Source organism: Arachis ipaensis, chromosome B10, assembly GCF_000816755.2.
Source record: "Arachis ipaensis cultivar K30076 chromosome B10, Araip1.1, whole genome shotgun sequence".
Lineage (NCBI taxonomy): Eukaryota > Viridiplantae > Streptophyta > Magnoliopsida > Fabales > Fabaceae > Arachis > Arachis ipaensis.
In genome coordinates, this window is record NC_029794.2 from 115,123,140 (window position 1) to 115,138,371 (window position 15,232).

Sequence of the window (15,232 nt, forward strand, 5' to 3'; positions counted from 1 at the left end):
CAGTTTCAAATAATGCCCATCACTGACAATGCCAGTATACAATAGATGTTATATATTTATCAACAAACCTGATTTCATGTGCCGCTGATAGAGCTATACATTGAGTTCGAACAGCAGTCGGGGTTGGGCACGGTTGGCGAGAAGGTCAATGTTGATGAGCTTAGGGATATAGATTGGAAAGAAGATAATAATGACAGTGAAGAGGAGTTCGAAGCCAACTATGAAGTCGATGACAAAAATGATGACGGAGACTTGGCAGGCAATCCGGCAATGCAAAATGAAGCGGATGTGATTGTAAGCCAGCACCCGTTTGGTGTTCCGTCTTTTATGTGGACTCTAGATCTCAAAGCCATGCATGCCCCGAAATTTCCTAAGTATGCGAATATGGGTATGTTATGATTATTAATTCAAGTTACCTATAGTGTTTATTTTATTTGCCTTGTCTGACTGATGGTGGTGCGCATGTCGTAGGTGAAGGCAACGCTGCGGCGAAAGATGGTGAATTTAGTGTCGGAATGGAATTTGGTTCGAGAGAGTCGGTAATATCTGCAATCAAAAGCTACACTATCTTTAAAGAAGTTAATTACATTGTGTATGAGTCTGAGCAGCAGACATTCTATGCGAAATGCAAGGTCTATGGTGCAGGGTGCGATTGGCTTATCCGAGCTAGCTTGATTCGAAAGAAAGCTTGTTGGGAGACAAGAAGATACAATGGAAAACACACGTGTACCATGGGCACGATTTCATAAGATCATACCAAGTTGGACTCAAACACAATTGCAGAGACTATTAGGCCGTTGGTCGAAGCAGACCCGTCGATAAAGGAGAAGTCTATTATTATAGAACTTTAATCCAGGTTCAACTACATTGTAAGTTACTGCAAGACTTGGTTGGCAAAGTAGAAATCTGTCGCAAAAGTTTTCGGTGATTGGAAAGTTTCTTACCAGACTCTGCCAGTATGGTTGAAAACAATGACTGCGAAGATGCCAAGGTCTCGTGTGCAAATTAAAATGCTCTCCGTTTACCGTGAGAGTGAGGAGGTTTAAGGTGTAAGAGTACTGCACCGCATTTTTTGGAGCTTCTATCTGTGTATTGTAGCATTCAAACACTGCAAGCCACTGGTGCAGGTTGATGGCACGCACCTGTACGGTAAATATAAAGGTGCACTTCTGGTTGTGGTTGCACAAGATGAGAACCGAAACATTGTGTCCATTGCATTTATGATATTCGAGGATGAGACGACAAACACGTGGGAGTTTTTCCTAACAAATTTGCGGAGATATGTTGTTACCATTGATGGCGTGGGGATTATTTCTGAGCACCATACCTCCATTGACGCTGCAGTAGCTCGCAGTAACGGTGCATGGTCACCACCAAGAGCGTGACACATGTACTGCATCAAGCACATCGGGTCTAAATTCTTAATGAGGTTCAAGGCTCCGTATTTGCATAAACTTGTGGTTAACACAGGTATTTCATTTCGCTATTATGGTCCTATTCATAGTAATTTTGTGGTATCTGCTTACGGTTAAATAAATTGTTCAACAGGCTATTGTAAGATGGAATAGGAGTACAACAAAAACTACCAGAGGCTAAAAGAGCGGGGTGAGGTATATACTCAATGGTGCAATGACATCGGTATTCAGAGATGGGTGTTGGCATTCGACGGGGGTCATTGCTGGGGACATATGATGACAAACTTGGTAGAGTGCATAAATTCTGTCCTGAAGGGCCAAGGCTCATGAGCGTGTCCACAACGGATTCACGTATTCGGAATTTGCAACGAAGAGAGTTGAAGAAAGCTTTCAACGTGCAGAAAACATTGTGGTCAATCGGTTCAACAGGCGCAATGAGATGTTTGAGGTTTGCAAAATGCAAGATGGTTCCGTTTACATTGTTAACCTTGCGCAACGACACTATGACTGTGGCCATTTCCAGGTCGAGCGACTCCCATGTCACCACGTTCTTGCATGCTGCGCTAACCAACGTCTTGATTGGCTAGTATATGTGCATGACGTGTACAAGATGTCTGAAATTTGCAAGGTGTACAAAGGCAAGCTTGTTCCGATGGGTGACCCATCTACGTGGGATAGATATGAAGGAGCAAAGGTGATAGCCAACTGTACATTGAGGTGCGCAACAAAAGGAATACCGAAGTCAACCCGCTACTTGAATGAGATGGATTCGCCGGATATGTGTGGTCCTCGTCGGTGTACTATATGTGGACGCGAGGGACATATCCGCAGGCGATGTCCTCAGCGCGTAGGTCCAAGCTCCGCCGGAGGTCAATAGTAGTTGCACTTCTTATGTAACTTTTTATGTAACTTCATTATCTATTTTAAACTAGTGTGTAAGCTTTCTATGTTATTGTGTAGAGTAGGGTTGTATGCGTTAAACACTAAATAATAAATAAATATTTAGATTAAAAGTGCGACAGACTAATCTCAAACAGAGTACACCACTGAAAACAAAGCTAAGGTCAAAGAGTACAACATAAATTGCAACAGACTACTTCCTCAGCACCTTCTTCGAATACAAATATGGCTTGTATTTATCCGGTGGCACAGTCAGTGTCCGTAAATTATACGGATGACCTTGAGACACTCTGTGGTCCATTCCACCACCACCATCAGAAGCACCGACATCTGGCCAACTCGCACCACCAGTGTTGTTCAAACTGGAACCATTCATCCCCGGAGCACTCACTCCACCATATTCATACCAGTGCTGAAGGTCATGTTCCAACTGTCCCTCTTCCTGCGGCAGGTATTCATTCAAATCGAACAACTCGAGATGAGGTGGTGCAGAGGGACGGGGATGATCAACATGACCCGTCGATCGATCCATGTCGAAGTCACTGACATGACCTAATGTGGCGCGACGACCAGCTGACTGATGAGAAGCAGTAGGCCCATGCCGTTCTGGAAACAAATGATCTGTATCTCTCAGGACCTGGGATAAGTTGAGGGTGTTCGAAAACCCCAACAGACTAAACTAACCTTCTGCTGGGATAACCATCTGTAGTCTATATGGTTTAGCTGCCTGAGGTGGTTGTAGTTCTGATATGTACGGTTGTTCCTAAACCTACGCCGGCCATTGCTGTTGTTGCTCATATACCGGAAACTGCTACTCTCCATAGGCCGGCATCTGGAACTGCTGGGCATGTGATGGATCCTGAAAATGCTGATCATACCCTGGCATCTGGAACGGATGCTCATATGCCGGAACCTGAAAGTCGTGCTCATATGCTGGAACCTAGATAATAATTAGCAATAACTAATAAAAGTTAATGAACCTTATTAATAATATTTATTAATAACAATATAAATAATAATAATTAACATCGATAATAAACCTTAATGATATTTGAGGAGGATTCTGCTCCTGAGGTCCAGCTGGTTCTTCTTGTTGTTCTTGTGGTTCATTCATGTTAGCCTCACCACCTGCAACTCTATCTGACAGTCGCAAGTGATGCCCATATTGCTGTATGTACCAGTCGTAGTACACCTGGAGAGGATGAAAGTTGACAATCTTCTCCCCTATCCGTAGTGTGTTATAGCGGGAAGATATCTACAAGGTAACCCACTGCATGTTCCTCGCTCCCCAGTCATGGTTCTATGGACCTGTCAACCGCCTGCAATGATAATGACCAAGGTCGAATGCCGGGCCTGGTGGAAGATTTTACAGACCGAACTCTCATCTAACTCGATCTGTTGGGTGCCACTCTACACACTCAAATGACAATAATGGCGACTGTATGGAACACACCACCAAATGGACAGCGAGGCCATTTGAAACCCCCACTCCCATATGCGGCCGCCATATAAACTGCACATAAGTACCCACGGGGCTGATAAGTAAAATTATCATTCTAAATACGCAGCTTAAGATAAATTGTTGAAACTTACATCGTCGACTCCCATGTCATCAAGTCCTCGCCTAAAATGCAGAGTAGGCTTCCGTATGTATCTTGTATACCGGCGCCAATTACTCCACCTAAACAAAATTAAAGCAATTGCAATAAGAACAACAACAACAACAATAATAATATTAATAATAGGGAAACTCTCAAGGACCAGCAAATATATCAATATGTAACCATCATTCAGCCAGCATGCGTTTTTATACTAGGACTGTGTAACGCGCTATCACAAACGGGTTTCTCTCACGCGCTATCACAAAAGGCTTTCTCTCACGCTCCTCTCCAAGGAACTAGCCGGAGAGCACCGCAAGCCAGATACGCTCTTCTACGATCGCAGTTTCGTACAAAGCTTGAAGCTTCACCTTTTACTCTTGGATAAAATTTTCTTCTTTGTCGCTCATTCCTTCTCAGCTGTAGAACAACTCAGAATTTCACTCTCTCTCTCCATGTCAATGATGGAATCAGTGTTAGAAGAACAGAATATTGAAGTAAGCAATTTCTCCCTCTTCTAATTTCATGATTTTTGTAATGATTTTCATAGTGCATCAATGAACACAATGATGATTATGATTATGAATTTCTGAGCTCGCAAAGCATGCTGTTTTTCTTTTTCATAATAGAGTTTAAATTGAATCTACAGAATCCAAAATATACCTTATTCGCTTTTGATTTTCATAATGCAACAATCCACAATTAACGCAAACCAACTGTTTGATGAAATGACTAAGACAGAAAATATAAACAATGTTAGTGTTTCTTGTTTGTTATTTCTGAGTAATGAATAATGGTTTTAGAAGAATGCCCTGCTACCATAAAACACTCTTGATCCATCTTTTTTCTTCTTACTATTATTACTAACATCATCAATTTCTGATATGATGTTGTTATTATTGCTGCTTTCATGATTCTGAATCACATCACCACAATCTTTATCTTTTCTTTCAGATTTGTCAATTTCCATAGGTAGCTTCATTCTTGCTAAGGACTCTGTGAATTGTTTGCATGCTTCTCATATACATATCCACTATTTCCATGTAAAACTTTCAGATATGTGCAAATTCTCCACCCAAAACTCTATTCAAAGGCGTTCCTCTTCTTTACCCTAAGAATGCACGTAATTAAGCCCTATTAGAGTACATAGTAGTAAAGCCCTAACCATTAATAGTTAATACCTTAAATAACATTACCTCACAATATTGAAAGGAAAATAGATAATAAGACAAGATGCATGCTCAATGAAACTGATCTAACCTTAGCTGCTAAGAACTTAAAGTAGAAGTAGAATCATCAAATTTGTAATTGTTCTATAACAGTAAACATGTTCTATGATTTTCTTGGGGTTGGAGGTACATAATTTCCAAGGGTTAGGAAAGTGAGGCTAAGCTAGTTAATAGGTAGTATTGTGTTTTATGTAGTTGTTTTGTTTTGGTTGGGTTTGTGATGCATTCAAATGCGGTCTGTTATTGTAGGGTCTTGTTTTGCATTCTCTTTTGTACAGTTAGTTCCATAAAAGTCTAAAAGTAACTAAAGTAAAAAAGTGCAATCAATAGAGGAATGAACAAACAAATATTTGAAGAGATATATATATAGAGAGAGAGAAGGAAAGAGATTAATATTGTATGAACATTAAACAGGGGATTATCTTTGTAATTTTGCACACATGAATCAGACATTTTGCACCTACTTTAATCAGATTTTGTACATTTTACTCAGCACAGTTTGCATCCAATGTAATTATTTTTTGCACATATGAATCAGACAGTTTGCACCCACTTTAATGAAATTTTGCACACATGGCTTAACATAGTTTGCACCTACTTTAATCAGATTTTGATTTACTATCTGATGTATGCTAACTTTTTTACAGGATGTGCCCAAGGTTGGCATGTGTTTTGGAACCATTGAAGATGCAAATCAATTTTATCAGAATTATGCCAAGCGCATTGGTTTTGTTACTAAGATAAGGTTTACCCGAAGAGTTGGTAAAGATAAGGTTCCTAAGAATCAAATGATCACTTGCAATAGGGAGGGGAAACGCAAGTCTAGAGTTTCACCAATAGAAAAGACCAACCCTAGAAACAACTACAATTGCCCCGCAAGGATTTCTATTAGGTTGAATAAGGAGGGTCTTTGGATTATATCGAAGGTGTGTTTGGATCATTCACATCCTTGTGATCCAGAGATGGCAAAACTGTTGACACATAATAGAGAGATGACTATGCACATGTGTCGAGTCATTGAGAGGAATGATGAAGCAGGTGTGAGACCAAGCAAAACATATCAAGTATTGGTGGGTGCAGCGGGGGGTTTTTCTAAGATAAACTTAATGGAAAAAGATGTTAGGAACTATCTCAGCAGAAAGGTACGCAATGTTACGGAAGAAATGGATGCTAGGGAGATGTTGAAGTATTTTACACGGATGAAGGATATGAACTCTTATTTTTATTTTGATGTTGAACTTGATCAAAACAAGCGTCTCAAAACTATATTTTGGGCTGATGCTCGAAGTAGAGCAGCATATGAGTACTTCGGTGATGTAGTTTCGTTTGATACTACTTATAAAACCAATTGTTACGATATGCCATTTGGTTCCTTTGTGGGGGTTAATCACCATGGTAACTCGGTGCTTCTTGGGTGTGGTTTGTTGACTAAGGAAAATTCAGGCTCGTTTACTTGGTTATTTAATGTTTGGCTTACATGTATGCATGGAAAGGCTCCTAAAGGCATTATAACAGACCAATGCCTCGGAATACAAGCTGAAATTGAGAATGTGATGCCAGAGACACGTCATAGGTTATGCATTTGGCACATTACGAAAAAGATTTCAGAAAAATTCAAAAGACACAAGAGATATGAAGAGTTACAAAGTGATTTAAATAATATTGTTTGGGAGTCTATTTCAGAAGATGATTTTCAAAATCAATGGGAAGATTTTCTGATTGAATATGGTCTAGAAGATAACAAGTGGCTATCAGGTACTTCTCTAAACATGAATTTTTATATTTTGCACATAGGAATTAGCATATTAGTATTTAAAAAGTATCAAGTGGCTATCATATTCTATTTGCTAGAATTCTAACATGTGTTTGAATATGACAATTTTCTTATTCTAATATTTTTTAAGCTTCATTGCATTATTAACATGTTTATGACAACATTTGCATCCACTTTTGTTAAGTTTGCTTACAATTTTTTTTATGTATATTTGTTTACTATGATACATAGATATCTATGAAGAAAGACATCGATGGGTTCCAATTTTTCTTAACAACTTTTTTTGGGCTGGTATGAGATCCACACAACGAAGTGAGAGTATGCATTCATATTTTGACAAATTTATAAATAACAAGAGCTTGTTGATTCAATTTGTCAAACAATATGACAATTGTCTTGGATGGAAAGAGCAACAAGAAAGGGAGACTGATGTTGAAGACTATAAATCAATAATACCTTGTGCCACTAATTCCTTAATAGAGAAGCAATTTCAAGGTGCATATACTAATGCAAAGTTTAAGGAAGTACAAAAGCAATTTAGAAAGAAAGCAAATTGTATTTTGCACCTTATGAAAGTAGTTTCTACATCTAAAGTCTATTCTATTTTGGAGGATGTATCTACTTCTAAAGAGAGGGTTTATGAAGTTAACTACAATGCGGAAACGAAGGATATTACATGCATGTGTCAAATGTTTGAATCAAGAGGCATATTATGCCGTCATAGCTTGGTTGTCCTAGGGCATGAACGCGTGAGAGAAATTCCAAGAAGATATATTTTGGACCGTTGGAGCAAACTTGTGAAGCGAAGACACAGTGATATTAAGAGCAGCCATGATCCAAGTTTGTTGGATCCAAAAACAAAGAGGTTTGATGATTTATGCTCCCATTCAAACAGTGTTGCTCAATTTGCATCCCAAACAAAGGAAACAAGTGATATCTTACATCGTTATCTTGATATGGCTATGGCGGAGTGCCAAAAGCATGTTGCTAACTCATCATCTAATGCCAATGAGTTAGATAATTTGCTTACATTAGAAGATGGTGGTAAAGATGCACTGTCCATTTTTGTAGGAGGCTGTATAATAAGCATTCAAGATATTAAAAGCCCTCCTTATGTGTCCACTAAGGGTCGTCCAACAAATAGGCTAGGATCTGAAAAAGACAAGATGATAAAAAAGAAGACCGAGGCAAAGAAGAGAAAAAGTGAGATAACCGAAAAAGAGGTAAAACATTATTTTATTTTTGTTACCCATGCTGTTTTTTTACAATAAATAGACTTTAGATGTAGAAACTACTTCCTTAAGGTATATATAAAGGTTAATCAGTTGTACTTTACAGCCATGCTGTTATTACTTAGTACTTACACTTGAGTGATAGATTTTTCTATTGTATATAAAGGATAATCAACATATTGGAGATAGTCAAAGTCTCCCTTTCAACGAACAGGTTCATCCAATAGTTTGTGATTTTTGTGATTTATAAACATATGAATTTTATACATGTGATCTAATATATTTGTTTTTTCTTTTAAATTGTTTCAGCTTCAAGATGCTAACTACAATGTTAATGAGGGATTTGAATCTGATTCAATGGGAGGATCAATGGGAGGATTCATGTCCTTATTGAACTCAATCCATTCATACCAATTCTCAAATGTCGATTGATAGCAAAATAATGTCGAACCAAAAGAATTTTATTTCGCAATACATTAAAGAGTTCAATTAGCTGATGATTCATGAGACAATTATTATTTTGGACAAGAAATAATAAAATTGATTAGTTTCAAACTCCAATACAGCACCTTGCTGCTCCTGTTATTCTATTTATCAGTAATAATAATTAATGTGTTTATATAACTATATTAACTAGTACCAAATTTATAGCTTGCTAACTTACCCAATTAAAACAAGTACCAGTTACAATAATAATAATAATAATTATATATTAAGAACGAGTTTTTACTTAATAAGGTGTGCAAAACTTATTATTATTTTCAAATCAAATGAAAGAGTTTAATTTTTTAGTTATTATTTTCAAATGAAAGTTTAATTTTTTTACTTAATTTTAACATTTGTTATATAAAAATAAAAACTATCATGTGTGCAAACTGTCTCATTTATGTGTGTGCAAATTACACTTAAGACGGGTGCAAATTGTGCTTCATAAGGTGTGCAAAATCTCATTAAGACGGGTGCAAATTATACTTAAGACGGGTGCAAATTGTGCTTCATAAGGTGCGCAAAATCTCATTAAGACGGGCGCAAATTGTGTTCCTAAGGTGTGCAAAATTTCAATAAGACGGGTGCAAATTGTGCTTCATAAGGTGTACAAAATTCCGTTAAAATGAATGCAAACTGTCTGATTTATGTGTGCAAAATCTTATTATAATAGGTGCAAATTAAACTTATTTATAGATATAAAATTAGTTTGTAATATAACCCCACTCATGCTTTCTGATATGAGAATGAGATCATGGGACATAACAACTACTCCAATTTATATATAAGATCATATAGGATTCATACATAGCTCAAAAAGGAATTATTCATTCATTGAAAACTGAAAAGTCTCTCTTGTGTTTGCTTACATTACATGCTACAGTCTAACTTTCTTTCCTAAAAGAAGCAACACACAATGAAAAATGTGCAAAGTAGCATGCACTTGGTTCTCGCAACTGATGCCAAAGCCAAGGCTCAAATGGACTCCTGAACTTCCCCAAAGATTCATCGAGGCAATTAATCAGCTTGGAGGTTCAGAAAGTAAGTGCATACTATATAGTAAAAACTACAAAACAATACCTTTCTACAAAACAAGTATATCTAATGATCCCTTGAACTCTGTTATATACAAAACAAGTATATCCAATAACCCCTAAAAAGAGATGGTAACTCTAAGTCTTAAATTTCAGTTTTTGCGCTTCTTAACGAGAGCTTTCTTTCTAAAGCCCTTCCCAGCCGAACCAAGGCATTGGATCATCAATTCATCAGTATTACATACTATGTAAGGACTTGATTGAGCTGGAGTTGGCTTTACCACTCTATATTTCTCTGATTTGTTTATAACATCCTTAAGAAGGGCATTTGAAGGTGATGTAAGCATTTGGATGACCAATTGCTTCCTTAGATTAACGCACTCAAACTGCAATAACAATGTTCACAAAGATCATAAATTATAAAAAAACATGAACATCAAAAGCAAAAATAAAAACTATACAAAAAAACATTTACTTCTTCCCATTCTGGCATGTTGGACACATTAATCTCGATACTACTAGGATTCCACATTTCTACCCATTTTATTACAAACAATCCGCAATCATAGCTGAAAAAACAATTGAATTAGAATTCGGTTAGTCTTATCATGTACATTTATATTATTTATAATATAACATAATTAATATTATGCTTACTTATTTGATTGTCTAAGGAGATTCAAATAAATTGGGATCGGATCATTCTTTGGTAGCTCATAGTTTGGCACAGCTATCGAGACCATTTGTTGAATCAATTTGCTCTAGAAAAAGGTTCATTGTTAATAAATAAAACTATTAAACCACATAATATAATATCATGTGAGCAAAATGAAATTATACCGCATATATGTCTAACTGCACCCTATCTCCTTTGGCCTCTTTATACAAGGAATCCAAGACAAAAAGTCTCTTTTCATAGATGTCATAAGCATATAGCCACCAGTGATAGTCATAGCAGCACGGCACCAATAACTGCATTATATCATATTTTCTTATTAGAAGTGAAAGTCTTGACCAACAAATCGATTTATAATTTAACAAAGTAATGATGAAATTGTCCAAAACCATAAGTACCAAAGGATACAGAAATACTTCTCATGATTATGGTCAGCAGATTTAAATGAGGCAAAAGGAGGCATCACTAACTTTAATGTATAAACAAAGAGAAGCTCCAATGCCCATATATCAAGTATAGATTCAAAAACAGAGGATAGCATTAAGTAATATATTCATGTCTATAACTTTATATGGCCAATTATTGTTATTAGTCCAAAAACAGAGGATAGCATTCAAATAAAAAAAATTAACACAAGGTAACAGTGACAGGGTATGTGGATAGAAACAGGGTTCTGAAGAAAGTGCAGAGCACAGGGAATAGACACACCCAGAATTAAATAAAGGTAAATATTTTGGGTCTAGTACTATAATCTTTAAGGGATTCAACTATGGTAGAGAAGTTTCAACTATGACATGGAAGGAATGAAATTAATCCACAAATAGCATGACACCGACAAAATAAATACATAGCAAATATAGCTCTGGCACAAACAAAAAAATTAACACAATACATAGAGAATAGTTTTAGTTTTACTCACCATCTATGTTTTGGAATTTCCTTTTGCTCAAAGAAGCTGTCACCATTCTTTCCAAAATCATCGGGAAGAAGTACATAACTTTTTTTCTTTCTTTTGACCAAGTGTCCCCAATGTGAGAACATCTCTCCCTATATATAAAGAAATAGTTAGATTATAAAGTTTAAACTCTCCAATTATAAAACTGAAAAAGTAGTTTGTAACTTTCTATACACACCAAAACAAAAGCATTTATGCAGTAGACATCAAAGCTAGGTGGCCTTAATTTGTTGAAAAAAAGACCATATAATTCAGAACCTGCATTTTACAATCTAATGTTAGTTCCAAAACACAATACACATAAAAATATATAAAAAAAACAAAAACATGTCACAGTCAAGAAATCTAACCATATTGTTTATCTGATGTCTTGGCAACATTGACATGATATCCTCCCTAACAAGCATTGCTCTAGGTATGTCTTTTAAGATGCACAAAGTCTCATCCTTGTTCAACCTATCGTCTGTTGTCCAAAAGTATATTTTATCCCTATCTACTTCTGTTAACTTATTGTCCTCTATCACCTTTTCTTCTTCCCCTATTTTGTTTTTCTCATCTATCACCTTTTTTTCTTCCCCTATTTTGTTTTTCTCATCTATCATTAGGGAGAATGATGGAATTGATGGTCCCACAGGTTCTTTTGTCTTCTTGATTGGAGAAGGTGTATATATATCACAGTCTTCTATTTCTAAGAATGTTTGGACTGCACTTTGTACAATTTCTCTCCATTCAGGTTTTATTGCATCATCTAAAGCATAAAACAGAACATATACACAAAAATTATATTAACGAATGCACACAAAAATGAGATTTAAAATAGAGAGAAAGTGGAATCTAAATAATAGGAATGTGAGTGCAAACTATGATTCATGTGTGCAAAATATCAATAAGGTGGGTGCAGAACATCAAATTCATGTGTGCAAAAATTCATTAAAGCGGGTGCAAACTTGCTGATTCATGTGTGCAAAAATTCGTTAAAACAGGTGCAAACTTGCTGATTCATGTGTGCAAAATATCAATAAGGTGGGTGCAGAACATCAAATTCATGTGTGCAAAAATTCGTTAAAGCGGGTGTAAACTTGCTGATTCATGTGTGCAAAAATTCGTTAAAGCGGGTGCAAACTTGCTGATTTATGTGTGCAAAATATCAATAAGGTGGGTGCAGAACATCAAATTCATGTGTGCAAAAATTCGTTAAAGCGGGTGCAAACTTGCTGATTCATGTGTGTAAAAATTCGTTAAAGCGGGTGCAATTTATCAAATTCATGTGTGCAAAAATTTGTTACATAGGGTGCAAACTTGCTGATTCACGTGTGCAAAAATTTGTTAAAGCGGGTGCAAAACATCAAATTCATGTGTGCAAAAATTCATTACATAGGGTGCAAGCTTGCTGATTCATGTGTGCAAAATTACATAACAAAAATCTCATATATATTCAAATAATACATAATACAAAACAACAAACACTAAGAACTATAATTTATACCCATATTGCTAGGCGATCGCATTGGCGATCTCATTGGCGTTCTCATGTTGTTTTCATCTTTTTTGTCTTCCCTATTAAATCAATAAAAACAATAATTAAAGATTTGTAGAACAATAAATAAAAAAAATCATAACTATAAAAAAGCACACACTATTTTTACCTTGTTTTGACCTCCTTCTCCTCATCTTGCTTTGCATCACTATAAAGAAGAATACACTATATTTTACTTTACATTCTCTTTTATTACAAAAGATAAATCAAAACTAATTTTTACCTTTCTTTATCTTTTTGCTCATCTGATACATTATCATCTTCCCTTGACATTTTGTTATCATTATTTTGTTCATCAAATCTATAAACAAGAAATTTAATTAGGAATAAAGAGTGTTTGTAATACACATAGGCTTCAATCCTTTCATTTATAACATTCCAAAACTTTATTTTTTTTACCTTTCTTTCTTTTCCTTCATTGTGTTATCTTTATTAAGCTCCTTCGCCCCCCTTTTCTTAGCCAAATTAGTTGGTGCTCTTGTGTTCTTTGCAAATTTAGCATCAACACCACCTTGCTTAACTAAAAGGGTAACAATACCCTACAATAATAGTCACACAGATTATATTATACACTCATCATATTATGCAAAACAGAAAAAAAAAATCCAGAAAAAGTTCAGTTCACTAGAAATTAATATTTAGCTTATAATGCTTTCCATTTGCCAACGGAAAAGAGTTGTAGCATAACTAGCATTCCATGAATTAAAAATTGAAAATAAAAAACAGAGATCACATATTAAATCCAGTTTAGTTTCAACTTTGTTATTTACCATTGTAATTGTATTCTCTGCAGTTTGCACCAAACTTGCCACTATTTTTCTTTTATCACACTGCATTCAATCTTTAGAGCAAATAACTACACACTATTTCACTAATAAGCACACCACAAAACAACACAATTATACTCACTAATCCACATCTGCACTCAACAACCTTGGAATGTCATTTTACTAACTTCTAAAACACGACATGCAAATATAAGACTTAGAATAAAATTGAGGCACTATCATAACTATAACTATGCCATTTGAGCATTCTATATAGATAGCAGGATTTCAAGAATTAAGAATTCAGCACAGTTGTATGTATCTCAAACAACACACACATCACACATCACACAAGAACACATAAAGAATCAAACCTAATTAATATATTTCCTATTGGATAAACAAAACGTAGCTGATAACTAGAAGTGAAAAGAATTCAACTTAGAAATGTGCATTAAGGGGTTTATCAATTTAAAAAAAAAAAAAGCGAATTAACAAGATAAAATAAATAAAACAAACCGTTGGCCTTTGCTTTGATGACTCATGTGTCAACTTCTTTGCAAGTTTTTCTTTATCCTAATAAGCAATCCATGGTGGTGGAGGCCCCATATAATTTTCCTTATCTCCGAATGTGTCTTTGTGGTAATAGATAATCTACAAGCAAAATAATAAATGTAATGATTATCATCAAAAAAGAAATCAAAAAAGGAAAAAAGGATAAGTACATTAGACTGATTACCATCAAAACATAAAGACAACCATCAATACTTAATGTATTTTTTTCCTTAAATTTTTGAACCCCTTTCATAAGCTCATCATGCACAAATCTCGCCCAATTGTATCTTGTGATATTCTCTACATCAACAATGGCATGTAAGTGCTTTGGGGATGTGACAGCGCTACTTGTTGGTGCCAAAAATGAGCTAATAATGAATATTGTAAATGCTCTCCTAAAATAATCTCTCCCTTTGGATGTTGAAACATTACATTCTCTTGAATGTAATACTTCTTGTAACCATGGGTTTGTCACAGACTTGAACGGGGCAACTAATCTTTTTTGCTCTAAAGTCCAATCTTCTTCTTTTGGAAAACTTTTACCAATTGAAGGTAATCCTAGAGCTAACCCAATTTTGTCTGTTGTCACATCGATATCCCCCACCACTAATTCCAGTTTGCTTGTTGTTGTGTTATATGCTTTAGCAAGTGCGAGGAATAACCGCCTATCAATTTTCCAATCTTGAATAGCCTTCATGGATGAGAATCCCATTTTATCAACTTCAAGCTTTTGCTCTTTTGTAAGAGAATTTATCGTTGTGAAAACCGAAACGGGAGAACAACGACATTCTATCACTTTCTGCAAACATAAAGTAAAAAATCTTATTAAACTGGGTGCAAACTATGCTAAGTGATATGTGGAAAATTTTATTAAACTGGGTGCAAACTGTGCAAGTAAGGTGTGCAAAACTTGACTAAAGTGGGTGCAAATTGTAAAATTGATGTGTGCAAAATCCAATTAAAGTGGGTGCAAACTGTCCAAAAAATGTGTGCAAAAAACATTATATTGGTGTGCAAACTATGCTGAATAAGGTGTACAAATTCTCATTAAAGTGGGTGCAAACTATCTTATTC

The 15,232-nt window shown here is 35.7% G+C and overlaps 2 protein-coding genes across 2 annotated transcripts; one reads left to right on the forward strand and one right to left on the reverse strand.

Moving 5' to 3' along the window:
- LOC107620859 (protein FAR-RED IMPAIRED RESPONSE 1-like) lies at positions 5,672-8,580 on the forward strand. The gene is made up of 5 exons (XM_016322961.1): positions 5,672-5,683; positions 5,790-6,897; positions 7,148-8,139; positions 8,315-8,374; positions 8,458-8,580. Exons 1-5 carry the CDS (start codon positions 5,672-5,674, stop codon positions 8,578-8,580), a joined length of 2,295 nt encoding a protein of 764 aa, XP_016178447.1.
- LOC110268467 lies at positions 14,180-14,958 on the reverse strand. The gene is made up of 2 exons (XM_021114651.1): positions 14,343-14,958; positions 14,180-14,257 (listed from the first exon to the last, which is right to left on the reverse strand). Exons 1-2 carry the CDS (start codon positions 14,868-14,870, stop codon positions 14,180-14,182), a joined length of 606 nt encoding a protein of 201 aa, XP_020970310.1. The 5' UTR covers positions 14,871-14,958.